Source organism: Pelodiscus sinensis, chromosome 4, assembly GCF_052426305.1.
Source record: "Pelodiscus sinensis isolate ZL-2025 chromosome 4, ASM5242630v1, whole genome shotgun sequence".
Taxonomy (NCBI): Eukaryota; Metazoa; Chordata; order Testudines; family Trionychidae; genus Pelodiscus; species Pelodiscus sinensis.
This window is the reverse complement of record NC_143055.1, coordinates 4,404,689-4,425,994: the sequence shown is the minus strand read 5'-3', so window position 1 is coordinate 4,425,994 and position 21,306 is coordinate 4,404,689. Positions and strand designations below refer to the sequence as shown.

At 44.0% G+C, this 21,306-nt stretch overlaps 1 protein-coding gene across 5 annotated transcripts in view; it reads left to right on the top strand.

Moving 5' to 3' along the window:
- Nucleotides 1-21,306, top strand: part of EXOC6B (exocyst complex component 6B) — a 461,000-nt gene that overhangs the window by 332,650 nt on the left and 107,044 nt on the right. For all 5 annotated transcript variants that reach the window (XM_075931045.2, XM_075931047.2, XM_075931048.2 and 2 more), the window contains one exon: nucleotides 17,847-17,920. In XM_075931045.2, coding sequence (XP_075787160.1) covers nucleotides 17,847-17,920 — 74 coding nt within the window. The remainder of the gene's footprint in view (nucleotides 1-17,846; nucleotides 17,921-21,306) is intronic.

Below are 21,306 nucleotides of genomic sequence, written 5' to 3'. Positions count from 1 at the left end.
TCTGCGGGGGGGGGGGGGCAGCTAGTGCGCACCCCCGCCCCCAGCAGACCAAGCTTTTCTTGTCGATGCCTGGGGTAGAGCAGCTGGGGAGCTGCCGGGTTGGTCCCGCAGCGCCGCTCCTCGGTGCTACTGGACCAACCCGGCAGCACCCCAGCTGCTCTGCCCCAGGCGTCCCCAAGTCAGCCGCTGCTGAAACTGACCAGCGCTGACTACAGGAAACCCGAGGCAGAGTTGCTCTGCCCCAGGCTTCCTGGAATCAGCCACTGATCAGTTTCAGTAGCGGCTGACTTGGGGACACCTAGGGTAGAGCAGCTGGGGTGCTGCCGGGTTGGTCCCCGCAGCGCTGAGGTGCGGCGCTGCGGGGACCTACCCGGCAGCGCCCCAGCTGCTCTGTCCCAGGTGTCCAGATTCAGCCACTGCTGAAATTGATCAGCGGCTGATTCCAGGAAACCCAGGGCAGAGCAACTCTGCCTCGGGCTTCCTGTAGTCAGCCGCTGTTCACTTTCAGCAGCGGCTGAATCTGGACGCCAGTTCCGACTTACATACAAATTCAACTTAAGAACAAACCTACAGTCCCTATCTTGTACGTAACCCGGGGACTGCCTGTACTAACCTCTACATAAGCCACTAAATGAGTTACTTGAATAAGAATTTGGACCTAATGCAACGTTGACCTAGTTATCAGCCAGGTAAACTGAAATGTAATACCAGGTAAGTACCAGTTTATTCTGGCCAAATGTCCTTGTTGAGCACAAATGTTGCTAGGATGGTTTCAGTTCAGCAGCAGCTGTTATTATTCCCTACCAAAGTAAACAAGTTCCCTCGGAGGTTAACCAATTAGGTTGCTTCTGTCTGAGGACCTGATCCATAAGCTTCTCCTAAATCCTCCATATTCCTATTGGATTCCTCCGTGGAGATCAGTCTGGGCCCAAGTCATGTGAACTGTATCTGAATTTTGCAATCGTTCCACACGTGAGAGTCTAATCAGAGTGATGGCCCTAAAAAAGTTGCCTTCAATCCCAAATTCTCTGCAGGTCAACATCTGTGTTCAGTCTGGCTTCATGAAGGGCTAGTCTCTGCTGCTGAAAATAATGGGAAGTGTCTGTCATTAATAATAGCTTAGCTCTCTCTCGCTTGGCTGAAAATGGGCTTCGTAACCCTGTCATGTTTTCTTCCCATTCGTTAACATGGATCACTAAGCGGCGTCTTTTTATCCTCTTAAAGCCCCCAAACACTAAGGAAAATGGATGACATTTAATATCGGTTTTAAAAGTGCGATTCCTTAAATTCCATGAGATCTGGAGGCAATTGTTCTACGAGACAAAATCAGGGGCACTCAGACATTCAATAGCAGGTGCCGCCAACCTGAGCAGCAGGGGCAGGTGACCTGCTCCGCCCAACCAAGGCCTAAGATGCCATCTCAGTCAGGAAAATTGAGACAGATGCTGGTGTCCTGACCTTCCTATTCATCACTGTCAACCCCGCTGTTTGCCACTGAGAATGGTAAACGCAGACGTAGTTCGTTCTTTCTTTCCGAAGACCAAAAGACCTCTCTCCTATTTGTTTGTCTGCTGCTTTTGCTGACAGCGTGAATAATCTGAATCCTCCTCTAAGGAGCAGCCTGTTGTGAGTTTAATACAACGCTAAAAAACAAACAAAAAGCAATCACTGGATAAAACAACGAATGAAGAAAATAAATGTGTTGGTGAGGATTCTGTCTACTTGTCAGCTTAGGTGCAAAGCTTGGCTTTATCCTCTGCAGTACTGATGCCGTTTGCCTTGTTCCTGCCTTCCCCATCTGAAGTTTTCATTACCCCAGGTATTTAATTAAAGGCCTGTTTTTACAGATATGCAGTGCACACATCATCCCTTTGGCTTCAGCGGTGTGGGATCTTGAGGCTTTAGAATTTGTGTCCATGAGCATATTTTTAAGAAATGCCTAGTGCATGTGTCTTTGCATAATGATTAGGTACAGTGCTGGGAGGGGGGCGGGGGGGGGGGGGACCAAAAACCCTTCAGGTTTGGAGGAGGACAAAAGGAGAGAAGGAATTCTTCAGTGCCTTCCCCAGACTCAGAGAAGAGCTCTGTGTAGTCTGAAGGCTTGTACCTTCCACCACCAGAATTTAGTCCATAAAAGATATCCCTTCACCTGCCATGAACCAATAATCAGCTGGCTAGTGACAACCATTGCACTACCAAATCCAGCGCTGTGGCCCGTTAAAAGGATATGATCATCGTTGAATTCCCGATCTATGCGATAAATTCTCCCTGAGAAGCCATGTACTAAGCGTTTTGGGACAGCGCGTTGAATATTCAAAGTACTGAATGTACATTCTTTAAAAACCTTTGCAGAGAAAGCACTTGGAGGGCTTTAAATAATTGTAAACGTGAAAGGCTGAATTCTGCCTCCTTACTCATGTGAGTAGTCCTGTGTAGATAAGCAGGATTTCTGGATGAGAAGACCAAGCAAGATGTGTACAGCAAGGTTCTAATGAACGTATGAGGCTAGTGACTGGAGAGAAGTCTGTGAGATCTGTTATCCTGTGAATTGTGTATCAGAAGAAGTGGTGGGAATCACAATGCCTAAGATGTCTAAAACTAGGCTGGACAAAGCACGGAAGAAAATTTTATACGGAACCAGACCTACATATAAAGGTGGACTGAGGGTTCTCCCCTCCCCCAGTTGCAAAGCCATGTTAATAGTTAAGAGTTTGAAGGTCTTTGTTCAGCTTCACTCGCATCTTAGGCATAAACGACATGTTTGCAGCGTGCGAAAGGGCACCAGTCACTCTGAAACGTTTTCCATTTATTACTAGTAATGATACTACTTAGTGCTTTTTTTGTTTAAAAAAAAAAAAAAACAGTGCCGGTACTCCAGGGGAAAAGTTGTTGAGCTCTGACTAGAGATGCTGGTACTGAGTACCAGGCAGTACCGTCACAAAAAAGCACTGATACTACTACATTGCATTTTATAGTGCCTTTTTATATGAAGACATCATAGACCATTGTGATCAACCCTTTTTACGTAGCCACAGCAGAGCTAAGTGAGTTGCCCAATGACACTGACAAATGCAGTAATATTCAGAACCAAACCCAGTGGTCCTGGCTCTAGTCTGTTGTAATCAGTTGAAATGCTTCCTGTTTTCCAAGCAAAAGTGCAGAAAAAAATTGAATAAATACATAAATAAAAACAAATGAATAAAAAGAAGCGGTGAGAGTAGAAATAGAAGGGGAATTGCCCATGTTTACAGAAAAGCCTCTTTTTTGGAGGGAGAGAGGTTAAAAGGACTTCATATGCTGTCTTCAAGGACATTCTTATAGCCTACGAATGTACAATGAGTTTGTTTAACCTAGTTCAATTCACATTATTCTTTTTTATGTTTTAGGAGCCCTTGTTTTGACACTTTCCCAAACCTTGCATATCTGAGATGTAGTTGGAAGCAAATGACCCAAATTTGAAAAAAGTAGGCTGTTGTTTCTCTTACAAATATGTTTTTTACCAGTGTAACACATTCCAGTGCTTGTTAAACCAGCTTGGTTTTTTTTACAGCACTTAGATCATAAAAATAAGCAATTCCATAATCTCTAAAGTCCTTTAACTGCTAATTTGAGAAATTAAAATGGCAGTAAAATTATATTTAATATTTCATTAAACTCCACATTTTCATTCAAACCACACATGGATGTAGTCAATAAGAAACACAGCTGTATCAGTCAGTCTGAGGAGCACTGCAGCCCAATAAGGAAGCAAGCCAGAATGTGTCTATATTGGTCCCCATGCAACCGTTCACCATTTCATTCTTCGCTATATTCTAACCTCTGGGCATAGGTTTTTCTCACATGGAAATCTTGTTATTCATTTAGCACTACAGCCTTTGGCCAAAATATTGTGCACACCCTTTCCTCGCTCATGTGCGCTCTGCCAAGGTTTGTAACATGCAAACCTAACATTAAAAGGCCTGATGTTCTTTTACTCTTTGTATCCTGTTACTCTTAATTTATAGATGATACGCATTGAGGATCTAGAAAAGGAGATGAACTGTCAAGTAGAGATGTTAAAAGTTGTGTAACAGGGTAACTGTGTAACGGCTGAAAATCTCAGTGGTTGCACGGTTATCCGCACTATGGGCTTCGCAGTTATACAGCTTAGCTTTGTACTGCAGAGTTTGCTGCGAGGCCTCCCCAGGAGCAGAGCGAGCAGCCCTTGCGTTCCCGGCTTCCCGGGACATGACCACACTGCCTTGAATCAGTGAAGACACCTCCCCGGGAGCTGGCTGAGTGTAACTGAGACCATTATCCAATAAACAAATGCTTATCGGTTACACGGTTAATCAGTTACTCTAACATCTGTATTGTGAAGTGGCCAAGTTTGCAGATCGTATGAAATTATTCGAGTCCAAAGCAGACTGCAAGGGGTTACTCAGCGATCTGTAGTCTATAGGACTAACCTGCTTGCTTGCCTATAGATATATACATTTATTATTTCCTTATGGTTTTGATTGTGTTGTTATAAGTTTCAGTAGGTTTATATTGGCAGCTTGGCTGTAACACAAGGGCTTACGGGCCACATCCTGTATGTTGAGCTAAGGCAAGGCTAGCATGGCCATGCCTGGGACCCTTCATACAGATAGCAAAGTCAAGGCGCATATATTCGGGACATTCAGTGGCGTAGGGGGCTTCCAAGAATACCCTCAAACTTAGAAAGTACATTGTTACTTAGAAACCTTAAATAACCGATTAAGACCCCCACTATAGAAGGGATGTGGACACACTGGAGAGGGTCCAGCGGAGGGCAACTAAAATGATGCGGAGGCTGGACCACATGTCCTATGTGGAGAGGCTGAGGAATTTGGGCTTGTTTAGTCTGCAGAAAAGAAGAGTGAGGGGGGATTTGAGAGCAGCCTTCAGCTACCTGAAGGGGGGTTCCAAAGAGGCTGGAGAGAGGCTGGTCTCAGTAGCGAGGGATGGCAGAACAAGGAGCAATGGGCTCAAGTTGCAGTGGGGGGAAAGGGGGTCTACGTTGGATATTAGGAATAACTATTTTCCTAGGAGGGTGGGGAAGCACTGGGATGGATTCCCTAGGGAGATGGCGGAATCTCCATTCCTAGAAGGTTTTAAGTCTCTGCTTGACAAAGCCCTGGGGGGTGGGATGGTTTAGTTGGGATTGGTCCTGCTTTGGGCAGGGCACTGGATTCGATGACCTCCTGAGGTCTCTTCCAGCCCTGGGATTCTATAATTCTCTAAGACTAGACTAAGTGGCAGGGTGAGACAGAAATGACGTTGGGGAAGGCAAAGTTGATAAGATAAATAAGGAATGTACGTCTATTCCATACCATATACTCACACCATTCCTTCTAGAACAATGGCGGGGAGCCATCACCTTTCTCATCACCTTCACCTTCCTCCTCATCCTCAGTGGCCATCATTTTGCCACCTCCCAAGGCTTCCATCTTTCTCCTACTGCCCCTAGGCTGGGATGCCACTTTGTTACACTGACGTTGTTATGTTTGATAGCTATTCAGTAGGGGGTGTTTCTTTTTCTTCTTCTTTGCAGGGCTCGACAAACTATAGAATCTACTCGCCTATGGCAAGTAGATTTCAGCCGCGCCCCCCGTTTACCGGCGGCGCGCGCATGCCCGATGCGGCTCTTGCGCATGCGCAGTGTGGGGCTGGCGAGTGGCTTTCGCCGCCGTTTGTCAAGCCCTGCTTATTTGTATTTCCTCACCGTACTAATGGTGAAGTCGTTTTCCCGATAGGTCAGTATATTATTGAGCTCAGTTTATTCTCATATACGTCAATTCATTACCATGGGATTTTTGTGGTTGCCGATCACATTTGTAATTTTGGTCCTACCCGGTTATTCCGTCTGGTCTTAACCAGTTATTTCAGGTTTCTCTAAGTAATGATGAATCTTTTAAGTTTGAGGATGTTCTTGGATGTCTCCTATGCCATTGAAGGTTGCTTTATCTAGGTGAACGGTCCCGAATATACGCGCCTTAACTTTGCTATATGGGCAAAAGTTCCCAGGCATGTGCATGCTAGTTTGGCTTTAACTCAACACACAGGATGTGGCCTGCAGGTCCCTTGTGTTACAGGCAAACTGCCAATATAAACCTACTGAAACTTCTTATAATGAACATGGAATCAAAACCATAAGGAAATAATAATTTAGGCATCTATTGCAAGCAAGCAGGTTAGCCCTATAGGCTACATTCTCACCCCCCCCCCCCCTCATTTGATGGGGTGAAATGTAAAATTAACCCCATTTACGGATGTAAATGTTCAGATGTCTGTAGAGATGGTTTCAGCGCTATTTCCTCCCCCTCGGAGTGGAGGAGGAATATCATACCGATGATGCATTTGATATATTTTTCTGGGATGTGCACCATATACTGTCATCAGTGTTTGGTACCTGTCTAGGTCTTTGCTTATACCTGTTAGATTTGTATCCTAGAATCATGAAAATAATCTCAATAATCCCTGATCTCTACCCATCCTTATAATCCATCATCCACATCAGGGACTGTTAGATTCATTACCTTCCTTTGTTAATGGAGGAATAGCTTGTGTGTTTTTTATCCATATCTATGAAGTAGGTCTCTTGATGAGCTAGAAATGATGTTAACTGTAATCCTGGGGAAATGAGGGAACTTGCTTGGTTCCCCATCAAAGTAGGATACTTTGGAGTAATACAGAAATTTGGATTTTTTACGGAATACTCCAAGGGCCCATATTAGTACCTTGATTGGTTACCTGTGATAACCTATTACCAATTTAGTGTGTCAACAAGAGTCTTCCATTCAGCTCACCACGCATGATGACATTTATGATTACTTATTTCTCTCCCTGTAATCCACAGAGAACAGTGTCTGTCTTAAGTACATCTATAGATGTGTTTAATCTATAGATGTGTACATCTATAATGTGTTTAACCTCTGTTTTCCCCTTCTGAAAAACGTAGAGATTTTCTATTGGGCTGGTAGTCTGTATAAAGCTTATCTGATCAGATATTATAGGCTTTAAGACTTATACTAACTTGCCGAAGCTAATGTCTTCCAGGATACAAGCCTGTAGGTTATTTGCAAAGCGAGACTATAGTGAAGCAGTAAAAACAACAAAGGCAAACTATCCCACCTGGCTACACATCTCACAAAGCTGGATGACTGCATAACAAAATGTCTGATGAACTTGTGTGTTGAAAAGTGCAAAGTAGTTCAAACAGGAGAAACAATCCCAACTAGATATTTATTTAACAATGGATTCTACATTAGGTGTTATGCTCAAGAAAGAGATCTTGGAGTAACCATTAGTAGTTCTCCGAAAATTCTTCAGTAGTCTAAAAGGCTAGTAGTATGTTAGGAAAGGAACAGAAAATAAGACAGAAAATGTCATAATGGCCGTATATCATAGAACACTAGAACTGGAAGGAACCTTGAGAGATCATCAAGTCCAGTCCCCTGCCCTCACAGCAGGACCAAGCATGGTCCATATCATCCCTGATAGATGTTGGTCTGATCTGCTCTTATATATCTACAGTGATAGAGATTCCACAACCTCAATGGCTCAATGTCTGGGTGGCGGTTGGTTTCAAACAGAGTGCCCCAAGGATCGGTTCTAGGGACGGTTTTCTTAAACATCTTTATTAATGACCTGGACAAGGGGATGGATTGCATCCTCAGCAAGTTTGCAGATGAGACTAAGCAAGGGGGAGAGGTAGATATGTTGGTGGGTAGGGATAGGATCCAAAGTGACCTAGATGAATTGGAGGATTGGGCCAAATGAAATCTGATGGGGTTCAACAAGGACATGTGCAGAGTCATGCACTTGGGACGGAAGAATCCCAAACACTGCTACAGGCTGGGGATCAACTGGCTAAGTAGCAGTTCTGCAGAAAAGGACCTGGGAATGACAGTGGATGAGAAGCTGGAAATGAGTCAACAGGGCGCCCTTGTAGCCAAGAAGGCTAATGGCATATTGGGCTGCATTAGGAGGAGCATTTCCAGCAGATCTAGAGAAGTGATTATTCCCCTTTATTCGGCACTGGTGAGGCCACATCTGGAGTATTGTGTCTAGTTCTGCCTCCTCTCTCCTCATTAAAGAAAGGATGTGGACGCATTGGGGAGGGTCCAGCGGAGGGCAACCAAAATAATGAGGGGGCTGGAGCACATGACTTATGAGGAGAGGCTGATGGATTTGGGTTTATTTATTCTGCAGAAGAGAACAGTGGGGGAAGGGGAGTTGAGAGCAGCCTTCAACTTCTTGAAGGGATGTTCCAAAAAAGATGGAGAGGGGCTGTTCTCAGTGGTGATGGATGGCAGAACAAGGAGCAATGGTCTCAACTTGGCGGGGGGGGGGGGGGTCTAGGTTGGAGACTAGGAAAAACAATTTCCTTAGGAGGGTGGTGAAGCACTGGAATGGATTCTCTAGGGAGGGGCTGGAATCTCCATCTCTAGAGGTTTTGAAGCCCCGGCTTAACACAGCCCTGGCTGGGATGATTGAGTTGGGGTTGGTCCTGCTTTGGGCAGGGGGCTGGCCTCAGTGATTCCTGAGGTCTCTTGCAGCCCTAGGATTTTATGTAGAATACATAGTTAGAGTCGGCATACCTTAAACTGAGCTTGGCAGTGTCCCCATAGCAGGAGGGCAACAGGAGCAAATGCTCCCATTAGCTTACCTTACTCCTTGTGATTGTGAAGAGTACTGGCGCCGGCCAGAGCTGCTCTCCACGTTCTATTTGCGGGTCTATACTAGACCCACTAAATCAAACACCAGAACGTCCATCTCCGGTGCAGTGAGTGAAAACATGCTCTAAAGTCATTTTTTAACCGCTTTAAACTAAATCAATTGAGAGTTCTGAATCTATCACTATGCAATGTTTTCTAATCCTCTAATCGTTCTTATGGATCTTCTTTATACCTCCCCGCACTTGCAAACCTCATTCTTGAAATACGGGCCCCCGTACTGGAAGGGGTTGCAGATGTGAAGGGGACATGGGTTTTGGGGAAACATGATTTCTAAGCTGTAATTCTCAGGAAACTGAACGGTATTGCAACTCATTTATACTTTGGACCCCATCCTACTATCCCCTCACAATGTGCTCTACAGGTTAGTGGTGAGTTATATGGGAAAAAAACTTTCTTCTAGCTTGTATTAAATCCGCTTCTGATGAATTTCATCAAGTGACCCCTTGTTTTTTGTATTGTGTGAAAGGGTAAAGAACACTCCTCTATTCACTTTTTGTCAGCAGCAACCATGATTTTATCATAACCTTCCCTTAGTCGTCTCCTTCCTAAGATGAACAACCCTGATCTTTTTGGTCTCTCCTCAGATGGAAGCTGTTTCATATCCTTGATCATTTGTTGTTGCCCTTCTCTTAGCCTTTTCCATTTCCACTATGCCCTTTTTGAAATGGAGAGACCAATGAGTGTGCCATGGATTTATATCCATGAGGGAAGACTGAAGGAATTGGGCTTGTTTAGTTAAGAAAAGAGAAGACGGAGGGTATGTCTACACTACCCCCCTAGTTCGAACTAGGTAATGTATGCATACCGAACTTGCTACTGAAGCCCGGGATTTGAATTTCCTGGGCTTCATTAGCATAAATTCAAATTAGCATAAATTCATTAGCATAAATTCAAATCCCGGGCTTCATTAGCAAGTTCGGTATGTATACATTACCCCCCTAGTTCGAACTAGGGGGGAGTGTAGACATACCCGGAGAGGGGACATGATAGTGGTTTACAGGTATCTAAAGGGGTGTCCCAGGGAAGAGGGGGGAATATTGTTCTCCTTGGCCTCTGAGGACAGGACATGAAGCAATGGGCTTAAACTGCAGCAAGGGAGGTTTAGGTTGGCCATTAGGAAAAACTTCCAGAGTGGTTAAACTCTGCAATAAATTGCCTCGGGAGGTTGTGGAATCTCCATCACTGGAGATATTTAAGAGCAGGTTAGATAGACATGTGTCAGGAATGATTTGGATGGTGCTTAGTCCTGCTGTGAGGGCAAGGGACTGGACTTGATGGCCTCTTGAGGGCTCTTCCAGATCCAGTGTTCTATGATTCCATGAAAATTAGGTCTAACTGGTGGGCAAACTAGTGAAAGCGCGAGCTATTCCACTTACTATTTCCTTTTGGGGAGAAATGGAGAGCTAGTGGCCACTTTTACTTCAGACTCTCCGTAGCCTGCAGGAAAAAGGAGAGGTGGGATCTTTTACCACACTGTTGTGAGCCTGAGACTAAAGAACCGGATGACCTAAGCAGCCTGATGCTGGTACCAGTTTACCAGGTCTTGGAATGGCCGATAAAATAACATGCTCTGGTACTGAGTGGAGGGGTTGTTTTTCCAGCACTGAGGTTGCAAGTGAAAGTCAACAGCAAAGACCGAAGTTACCTTTTCTGTCTTTGTTGTTCTCTTCTTGTGTGTGTGTTTGCCTTGACTTGTATTCTAGGAACTGGATTAGACTTAACAGTAATAGCTCCAGGCCATCTCAATTAACTTTTTTCTCTTTTCTCCCAAAAGGGCCGTTAAAGTTTTAAAAAGATTGTCAAACCAAAAGGGTTTTCCTTATTAAAATTTCTCTGCAGCTAGAGGAACACAGTTATGGTTAAATAAAACCCTTATTAATACTTTAACTGGTTTTACTTTTTTCCATATCTTTAATAACAGGTACAAGAGATTTTAATGAAGTGTTTGCCAGCGTGCTAAGCAGGCTGGAGTCTCTATATACAAAACTATGGAACTTGTTTAAACTGTTAAACATTAGACTGTAGTAGGCTCGTGTGAACATGGCTCTTTGAGCCCATGAAGTCCATTAAAATTAATACAACCGTGAGCAGGCTTGTGTGAAATATCTGTTTGTTCACAGGCACAGATAAACACACATTCAATGATGACCACACAAAAGGTAGCAAGAGTGCCGTTTTCTTGCACATCCATTGAAATGAATGGGGATGTCTGGTAGTTCTCAGCTGCATGGCTGTATTTAGAGCCCTGATGAGGAAAACCTGTACTCTCGTGGTGTCCTCGTTAGCCGGTTGTGTCTGAGGCACACTTTCTTTGTATTGTGCCTCCCCTGTATGGCAAGAGAAGACTAAGAGGGGTATACGATAGAGGTCTATAATATCATGACTGGTGTGGAAAAAGTGGATAAGGGAAAGCTATTTATTTATTCCCACGATATAAGAACCAAATGAAATGAATGGGCAGCAAGTTTAAAACAAAAGGAAGTTTTTCTTCACTCAGCACACAATCAACCTGTGGAACTCCTTGCCAGAGGATGTGGTGAAGACTAAGACTTTAATAGGGTTCAAAAAAAGAGCTAGATAGAGTCATGGAGGTTAGATCCATCAATGGCTATTAGCCAGGATGGGTAGGAATGGTGTCTCTAGCCTCTGTTTGGAAATGGGTGACAGGAGAGGGATCCCATGAGGATTCCCTGTTGTCCCCTCCCTCTGGGGCATGTGGTACTGGCCACTGTCAGCAGACGGTACTGGGCTAGATGGACCATTGGTCTGACTCAGTACGGCCCTTCTTGTGTTCTCAAACTTTTAGTTCCCAATCTCATGCTCTTTTTCAGCATGGTGCAGCTAACTGTCTTCAGAACTTCTGGACCTCTGAAGTCTGACTTGTCACCAAATCCTTTGGTAACACTGGATTATATTGAGGATGTTCTTTATCAACCATTTTGCTATGTATGGCATGTACCTCCAGCTGATGCTTGCATTTAGCTTCAAGCAACAAAACTGTGTGTTGTTTGATATGTTCTAATCCACTGTGTTTAGGCCATGTATTTAATCTCTGTTCTTTGCATGTGCGCGTGTTTCCCAGTGCCTTCCAGCAGAGTCTGACAACCAAAGGATATTACCCTTTGCTTGATCTGTAACTTACATTTCCCACACGTATTGCGGTTCTCCACACCACCTGCAGTGCTGCGCACCCTCCTCTTCATTGCTCCTTGAAGACTTTTCCCTAGTGAACTTTTCTCCTCTAAATTAACTCACCTTAACATGCCCCCTCAAGAGTTCTCCCCTTCCTAACTGAAATTGTCATCAGTGATCAGTGCATTGTACTGAACCCAAGATATGACATGTACATAATGGTAAGAGGGCCGTTAGTGCTGGTAACAATGGCGTGGGATTAGGGAGAGGAAAATTCAGAGCACATGGTTATTTTAGCTTACATACACATCTTGATTTTTTTTTTAATGAACGGATATCAATATATGATACACAATAAGTCATGCTCTATGCGTAGGTGCCTAAAATGTGACTACATTGTATGTATTTTCCTGGTTTCCTCACAAACATTTGTCCTCAAGATCTTCTGGAAATATCCCAATCTGATTCTTATTACTGATGAGCCGTCCACAATATGTACCTCCTGATGAGTTGATTCTTTGTGCATACACGGCAATAGATACAATACATGTCGATATATTATACTTGACACTGTTCCACCAGTGACAAACCATTCCTTGTCCATGATCTTGTAGATAAAGCCATAGACATTTACTACTCCACAGAAGCTGGAATTAACTCCGTACCGTATAACTTTCTTGTTGGTGGAAGTTCTCTTTTCGTGCATCTTGATCTCCTTTTCCTGTCCTCCCTGGGGTCTTCACTACATATGCAAATGAGCCTTGTCAGTGTCTGTCCTTCAAATTCCTATCCATCCCTAAGTCCTTTAGTTGTCTTACTCAGTCTGTTGTCTCCCTCGATGGATCTTATGGCCATGTATTTTGCAGTCCTCACTCAACTGCTCTTCCCAGTTCTGTTCAAAACCGCATCCTCACCCCTCTCTGCATACTTAGGTTTGAATACCGCTGCATCTTTGACCTCTCCATTTGCCCTTCGCTCCCGTGTGCCCTTTTCTGCATCTCAGGTTCTGCCTTGCAGCTATGCTCCATCACAATCACACACTCCCACCCTTGGAGACCGTGTTTCGTTTTTGCTCTTCTCTCATTTCCAGATGTGCTGATATCGTAGTTCCCTTTCATATATTGCTAACAGCTACCAAACCAGCCCTCCTTTCCTGATCTTTCCCCAGACAGGAGAATCTTGCTTTTCTCCTGCCACCCAAGATTTCCCTAATTGGTTTCTTCCAGCTCCTCTCCACCAAATCTTTCTCCTGCCGTTCCTGCTTCCTTACTGCTCAGAGACTTTCGTAATATCAACTGGATTTAAAAACCATTCTTCCCCTTCTCCTATTACTGGGTCCAGATTCATCACATCTAGAATTAAATCTTCTCTATATGAAACTTCATTACTCCATAACAGGTTTGTGGGAGGACTCAGGCAGCAAGAATTCAAATCTTTCTTTAATGCCACCCTTTTGCCGAGAATAACTTCTCAGTTGTTAAATTCCAAGTCTCCCTTTTTGTTTCCAAATGTCTGCTGCAAGTCCACCTGCAGTGTGTGTGCATACACGAGTAATACAGTGTTCGCAAAACTCTTCTGAGTATTTACTAGCCCATGCAGAAAATGTGCTTCTATAATTATCATGTTGATAATTTTGCCCCCAGTGGCAAAAATATTACAAAGAGATGGCAAGTGGGAAGATAAGATTTTGCAAGGGGGTGTGTGTGTGTGTGTGTGTGTGTGTGTGTGTGTGTGTGTGTGTGTGTGTGTGTGTGTGTAAAATACATAATACATGTGTGATGTAATTTCAAATAGAAGCTTTTTCTGTATAAAAATATATAGAGCGTGTAGCTATAAAATTCAGATACTACAGTGACAAGAGGCCTCCTGTGTGTGTGTGTGTGTTTAAAAAAAAGAGGGAACGTAGTAGTTAGGCATAGTAATTGGCACAACTTTGGGATAATTGCATTATTTGCAAGTAGCCAAACCATGTGCAAATTATGCGGGTTACAGTCAGTAAGTGCTAATAATCTTTATACCACCTGTCCACACCATCCTGTATTCTGTAAACAGAGCACATGTGATGCAGAAAATCTTGTCCCTAAATTAATTAATTTGGGGAATAAAGAAGCCAGCTGTATTTACACCAACAACGCAAAATGTATTAGAATCTCTACGCTTACAAACTTGCCTGTGTGGCTGTGTACAGTACACGAAAAGATTCCTAAATTCTTTATACTAAAGTTACAGTGGTTGCCTTTTTTTCCTTGTTTGTTTGAACTCTATCCTTTGTTCATTGCAAAGGGCTTAACACTGGATTCTTTCATTGGGGAAACATTTTGGAAAAGAGGCCGGAGTCCCCCTGTAACCTGCCCTGAGTGGCCATAGCCTGTAGGCTACCCAATTGAGGAGATGAAAACCAAGAACTGGCTGTGTCTCTCCTTTAAAGTGTGGTTCCTTTTTAAAAAGTGCCTTGTACATTTCTTTTCCTCAGATACATTTGTGGCTTTGGTATGTAAAATGTGACCTGTGAGTACAGAGGGTGCTGCAATATTTTGTAATGTGGTGGAACACCCCATGTGTTCCTGTTCCAATCCCTTGTTGTCAGTTTACACTATAAGCCATATCCGTGATGTCATTTGTACTGCAATACAAGTAACAGAAGAACGATTTCATAGACTGTTTCATGGCTGGGGTGTCTAGCTGTACTACTAGTGCAGTGCATACCTCCACCAGTTTTCTGATCGGTTTGACCCAGACAGACACTGTATGTTAATACATCAGTGCTGTAACATCATTTACTCTCCTTGGACAGAATGGCCGATGCTGGATTACAGCTGTTTGTTGAAGCGTGTTACACCCCACTAAAAACAGGGTAGTAATATGGTTCCTCAGCATGCTAGAACTAGAACAGAGCTAATAATTAGACCCATATAATAAATGGGATGGATTTTGTCTTGAATTGTCTCTAGAATCATAGAATAGTAGAACTAGAAGGTACCTTGAGAGTTCATCAAGTCCAGTCCCCTGCTTTCACAGCAGGACCAAGCACGGTCTATAAAATCCCAGATGCCTATCTAACCTGCTCTTGAATATCTCCAGTGATGGAGATTCCATAACCTCCCTGGGCAATTTATTCCCGTGTTTACCCACCCTGACAGGTTGGAGGTTTTTCCTAATGTCCAACCTAAACCTCCCTGGCTGCAATTTAAGCCCATTGCTGCTTGTCCTATTCTCAGAGCTTAAGGAGAACAATTTCCCCCTCTCAAACAGATCATAAGATTTGTGATTGTATTACTTACCTGGAAACTTTCAAGAACGTCGTGCGCAGTTCTCTTGCAAACAGATGGTCACGAATATTTGAAATTCAAGTCCACATCCACAGAAGTAAAAATATACTCCTGCTACTCTTAAAACGCTCGTTTGTTACAACTCGGTGCCCCAGTGAGTTAAAACTATAGACCAGCCCTTTAATACTCCCATTTCAGTGCTGATATTTTTTGTGCACACATGGGTAGCTCGAAGGCTTTTTCCTCTATTTAAAATGTGTGTGGTATTCAAATAGTATATGCTAAAAGTTAAAGGTTTTGTATGTGTAACCCAGAGGCACGTGCCCAGATGCTGTGGGGATGGGCAGGTAACAGAAATTAATTTCTTACAGAGCCAGCAGCACCAGGTTTCGGCAGTGCTGAAATCCCTCTTGGGGAATGGACTGTTCCTGAGCATGCGGGAGAAATTCAGCCTGTTAAATAAGTTTCTACATAACACACAGTAAAATTAATATGAGTGGATTAATGGCATTTAGAACTATAATTAAATAAAAATAGTTTGTCACTTGACATTTCAACCTTTCGCCGGGCTGTTTGCAGCCCTGGCATTTTGAGGAGATGCTCAAAAAAAGAAATTGACTAGAAAGTGAGCAGCCTAGTTTAATTCTAGGATCTCCACAATGTACAAATATGCATCAAAACTTACCAAACATACATGCCTCAATTCAGGCTTTCATATCCGTATTAAGGGGCCATCACAGACAGACCCTTCTTTGCCAGTCATCCTGAACAGTGACATTTAAATTAGATGTTTATTATAGAAGTTTGACGTTTGAAAACACGCTTAATAATTTGACGGCCTGTCTGAGTTCTATGACCATGAACAACTTACTGCAATTTTCTGTTCCTGAACTGTACCACAGAGAGTCAATTTAGAAACACTTCATGGCGAGGTTAGTAATCATACCAGTTTAGACTATGCTGGTATTTTAAAATATGAAAATGTCAAACTATTGGGATTTGAAAACTGGCTTTTTAAAGTACCAACTTGCAAACTGCAGAATGTGCCCCCTCTAACGCTTGAATGGAAAGGTTGTGGTGGAGGGAAGGGGGGGGATAAATGAAATTGCATGAGACTTTGGAAATGGAGCAAAGTCTAGTCTCATTAAAGCGGGAACACTTGAGTGACTGGGCTGCAGGATTTGGGCCTTAAAACATGGCTCTTAAATGCATTTTTCCTTCTTGGTATTGCTTCAAAGTGAGAGAACTAATTGAAGCAGGCTTCTAGTCAAGGAAATGTATGGATTGAAGTGGTACCATTTAGGGCTTTGTGGGTAACCAAGCCTTATTCCTCATACCGTAATCTGGGCATGAAGATGGGAAGTAACACCTTGCTTTTATCCTCCTTTACACCGTGGCAGATGGAGCCATGAGGTTTCATGCTAGGCTGAGGGCTTCTTCCTTGCCCTAAAAAGTCCTCACGTGATGAATAACTGTGCCAAAGTAGCTGCTAAATCTGTGGCGTTGGGAGCATTTTTTCTTCTTCTATACAGGCATGATACAAAGTAAATGGTGTCTCCTACACACAAACTGTCCCGCTCTGACAAACTAGAATTCCATAAAAGCAACCAAATTCTGCCAGGTGAAAACTCTCTTCTGCTTTTAGCCAGACATGCAGTTGGTGTATGACATTTTTGGTGACTTCACAAACCCACATACCCTTATCCATGAGGGAATACAGTGAGATTGGAGTCACAGCCCTGTTTTGTATCTAAGTGAGGTCCTGGTTTTAGTTGAAGAGTCAACCATTCAAATGGTTTAATAAAGTCGGTAAGATCAGCTGGTCTGAAACATTCCTTCAACACAAGTGCTCAGCAAGGAGAAATGCGGTTATGGGCCTTTTTGTGACCGTTGTCAAACAAAAACTGTGAAATGAATCTGCCGCCAAGACCAAAATCATAACGTGTGGTCCCCGGTATTGATTTTGGACTAAGTTTAACCAGTAAATGAGAAGAAAAATAAACCACGTGAGTGTAGAATTGAGACCAGATTAGACGAGAGAGCGGGGCAAACATGACTCTAGACATATTCTTTGCTTTATACGCCTGCATTATTCAGTGTCAAAAGTTCCTTTCCAAAATAAATTGGCCACGCGGTGGGGAAAGTTCTTCCCGTTTTGGGTGCTTATATACAGGCAATAATGGTTCATACCAGATAATGCAGATAATCTGCTGCAGAATAATTAATGGTGCTGCTGGGCATATTTTTTTGATGAATGCTTATGGAACCCAGTGACAGGCGTGAAATTAGAAAATACCTCCTGTGCCCTAAAATATAAATAGCTTTCGGAACTGAAAGGAGTTTCACAGCTGAAGATTTTATTGTGTCGAGAGGAAAAACTTTTCCACCCCCACCTCCCCTTTCTTCTTTGCAAGTTGTTTGTCCATTCACAAAACAAATACTCTGAAGCCCAGTGCGGCTCATGGGAATAAATTTCAGGTCGAATTAGTACAGTTTCCTTGCTGTCAGGACGGTGGAATTAATGGTGTTTTGATGACACAAATTTTGAAGGGCAAACAAAGAAGCTGAAGGGAGGGAGACATGACTCCTTAGAAGTTCAGTCCTCCTCTCCCCCAGTCTCTCTTGTCTTCCCTGTCATCCGTCTGCCAATCTGCCTGTCCATGGTTAGTTAAAGGCGCTTTTTATCCTCTTTTCTTTCCCACAGAGTTTGCCAGATCCGGGCCAGTGCCTGGGTTCCAAGGGGACACACTGCAGTTGGCCTTCATCGACTTGAGACAAGTAAGTCTTTGTGTTTTTGTGTTTTGTTTTTCTTTTAAGATGTGTGACTGAAGACCATCAGGTCTTAAGGAAGAGGGAGGGGAGGGGAAGCGGCATTGGTGATTCAGGCCAGAGACCTATATTCTCTCCCTTCCTCCCCCCCGGACTCAAGACCGCCAACTTATTTAGCTCTCCAGGGTCCTAGGAGTGGCCGAGGTGAAAGAGTTGGCGGTGTGGGGGAAAGGGAGAAAGACATAAGTGACCCCAAGCAATGGGCCAGTTTGTGCTCGGGTTGGCTTCTGCAGACCCGGCAAAAAGGATAGCTCAGAAACTCTCCCCCATAACACTAAGCAGGTGTTGCTAACAGAGAGAGCAGTGATGCAGAGACCGCCTGCGTAGAGCACTTTTGTTCGCAGATAATGCCCAGAGAAGCATTTTGGGAGGGCGAAGGAATTTGCATTCTGGGTTGTGTGGAGAGTGTGTGTCTCTCTCTCTTTTCCCCTCTGCTCCCTCTTTCGCAGCCATTCCCCAGCTATGAATGACAAAGTGGCCGTTTCTGAAGATGGGTACAAAAGGCTCCGCCCATTGAGGCCTACCTCCCAAGGGATCCCATTATAGCCATATTGACCGTGGCAGGTACTAAGGCATCCCTAGAACTTGGCAAGCCCGTTTCAGGAAAAGGGCCATTCTTGCGAGTCATTTGTTAGGAGAGAAATGGGCATTATTGATACACCAGGCAGGGGGAACGAGGGAGCAGGGTCCTGTCATCTCTTGGCACCGAAGATGGATGGGGTTGGATAGAAAGTCTGAATGAAGTAAGACTCAATGACGGATGTTTCTCTCCTATTAAAACAATCTTTTTTTGTCCATTAACCCCTCTGCTTTGTGTGTCTGCCATAATGATGCAGTGCCTCTTGTTTTCAGGGCTGACGTAGTTTGCATTCTGAAAACTTTCAGATGCCCGGGGTATTCCTTTAATCTGCATAATCCCTGTATCGATGAACCCCTCACCACTGTGCCACTGATTCATGCCAGAACAGTTTTTAACCCCTCATGGATTGCGAGCCCTCTCCGAAGCCAATGGATGTGCAGTGTGATCTGTCGTCCACTGACATGGGGCGCAAAGCAACCTGAAAGTTGGCTGGTGGTGACAGTGAGTCTCCACGCACCCTCTTACAATTGGGAATTCAGTGCTGCGTGGTTTGTGAACACGTCCCCATATGAAACTTGGCCATTTGGTTAAAAGTCAGGCCAGTTTGCAGTCTCCCAGGAAAGAAATGAGTCGTCGTCCCCATATTGAATGCTTTGGCTCTATCGGTGTTTTTGCCACCACATGCGGCGGTGCCAGTAAAGCACACATGACTTTTGTGTTTTCGGCAATATAGAGGGATTGGTTACTTTCCAACGATGTAGAGATGAACGCAAGGATTTTGAAGAGGAAAGCTGTGTTTTTTCTAAAGAATGAAGAGCTGTAAACATGCTCCTAGGACGATTAATTACTATGAAGCAGTGTGTTTAACTGGTAGGCCTGTTTAATGTTAATATGGTTTGTAATGGCAGTATGCACCCAAGTGAATTCAACATGAGCCAGGATACAGCTAGGTGGTGGTCCATTTGTTGCTTCATCTCTTGTATTTCCTCTCCTCTGTCCAATAGTCTCCGCTACACAAGTTTGCTCTAATTGTGTTTGTGCGTTTCCTGTTAAGTGGATTCTCGTCTTCCTCTTCCATTGACTGGCCTTCATTTTTGATGACTTGCCAAAGATGTAATCTGTGCTGTGGTAAAGACAAGACCTGATCCACCTAGGCTGTCTAGTGGAATCTGCAGGTTAGACAAGCAACACCAGGATGTCTTTGAGTGATGCCGCTTGATGCCAGTTGGGTATTGCTCAGGGAGCAGACAATATTTGACCATTCTGTGTCATTCTAAAACCTTTGGGACATACAGATGCCATTTGTTCATGCAGGATGTTACATACATGTAAGTTCCTTGTCTGCACAGATTTTTCTCATGTAAAGCTCTGGTCCTGGGAAGAATTTTGTTCACATAAGTGGAGCCCTGCTGACTTTCTTACCAGAGGCAGTTATAAATACCCCCCAATTCTGTCTCTGTAAATGAGTTTGGGGTGTTCCACAGACACTTTTGCTTTGTCAATGTTCTGTCATGTGACACAGTAGGAACTGGACAGAGCGAAATTTGAAAGTGTCCTCTTCAGTAGGCTAAGACGTAGACAACCTCTGTCTTCGAGTTTGTAACAACTGCTTTGCTTGGTCAAATAGCAAATGTTTTAGAAGCGTCTTTTACAGTGTCCCAAAGCCAGTTGTGGTTGAGAGTTTACGTTGAATGACAATCAAAGGATATTTCCCTCAAATATACACTTCCCTACCCCTCATAGAATCATAGGGTTGAACGAGACCTCAGGAGTCATCGAGTCCAATCCCCTGCCCAAAGCAGGACTAACCCCAACTCAATCATCCCAGACAAGGTTCCCCTGCCATATTCCTTAATTCCCCACATTACCTATAAAATGGAGAGAGGCTGTTCTCAGTAGTGACGGATGGCAGAACAAGGATCAATGAGCTCAAGTTGCAATGGGGAAGGTCTAGGCTGGATATTAAGAAAAACGATTTCCCTAGGCGGGTGGGGAAGCACTGGGCTGGGTTCCCTAGGGAGGGGGTGGAATCTCCATCCCTAGAGGTGTTTAAGTCCCGGCTTGACCAAGCCATGGCTGGGATGATTGAGTTGGGGTTGGTCCTGCTTTGGGCAGGAGGCTGGAACTGATGACTCCTGAGGTCTCTTCCAACCCTGGGATTCTATGATAATCCTGGATGGCCTCCCTTGTTTTATGAGTAGCATGAAATAAAAAGGGCAAAGCGGGATTTTTTTCAAACATAATTCATTGGTTATTCATAGACGTGGCAACATTAATTGGAAGGTTATTTGGTGAGATGCATTTATTTCTTGCATGTGGATTTCCAGTTCATATTTTAATTAGAATCTTGATTGTAAAAAAGTCTGATGAAATGACAGATTTGTGTGCTCAGCCCCCTCTGCCCACGGACACCTTTTGTACCACAATGCCGTCTCTGCCGTCCTTGCTGTCTGCTCTTGGTTCCTGTTGTCAGTTTCGTGCTGGGAAGTAAACGTGAGCAGCCAGCAGCACGAAAGCATGGCCCCAGAATGGGCCATGACAGCTTGACAGCAAGCACAGATTCTCCCGTGTTGTCAAGCACATTTTGTTCCTATTCTCTGGGAAGGGCTAGTTGTGTAAATTAGAGGCAGGCTGAAAGCAGGCAATCACGTGAGTCTCGCCCCAAGTGCTGTGATTTCGTCCTGGGCCACACCTGGACAGGGACTGCCCGTCCCACTGAATGTGCAGCCGGGTGTAGAAATACTTGCTAAAAGAT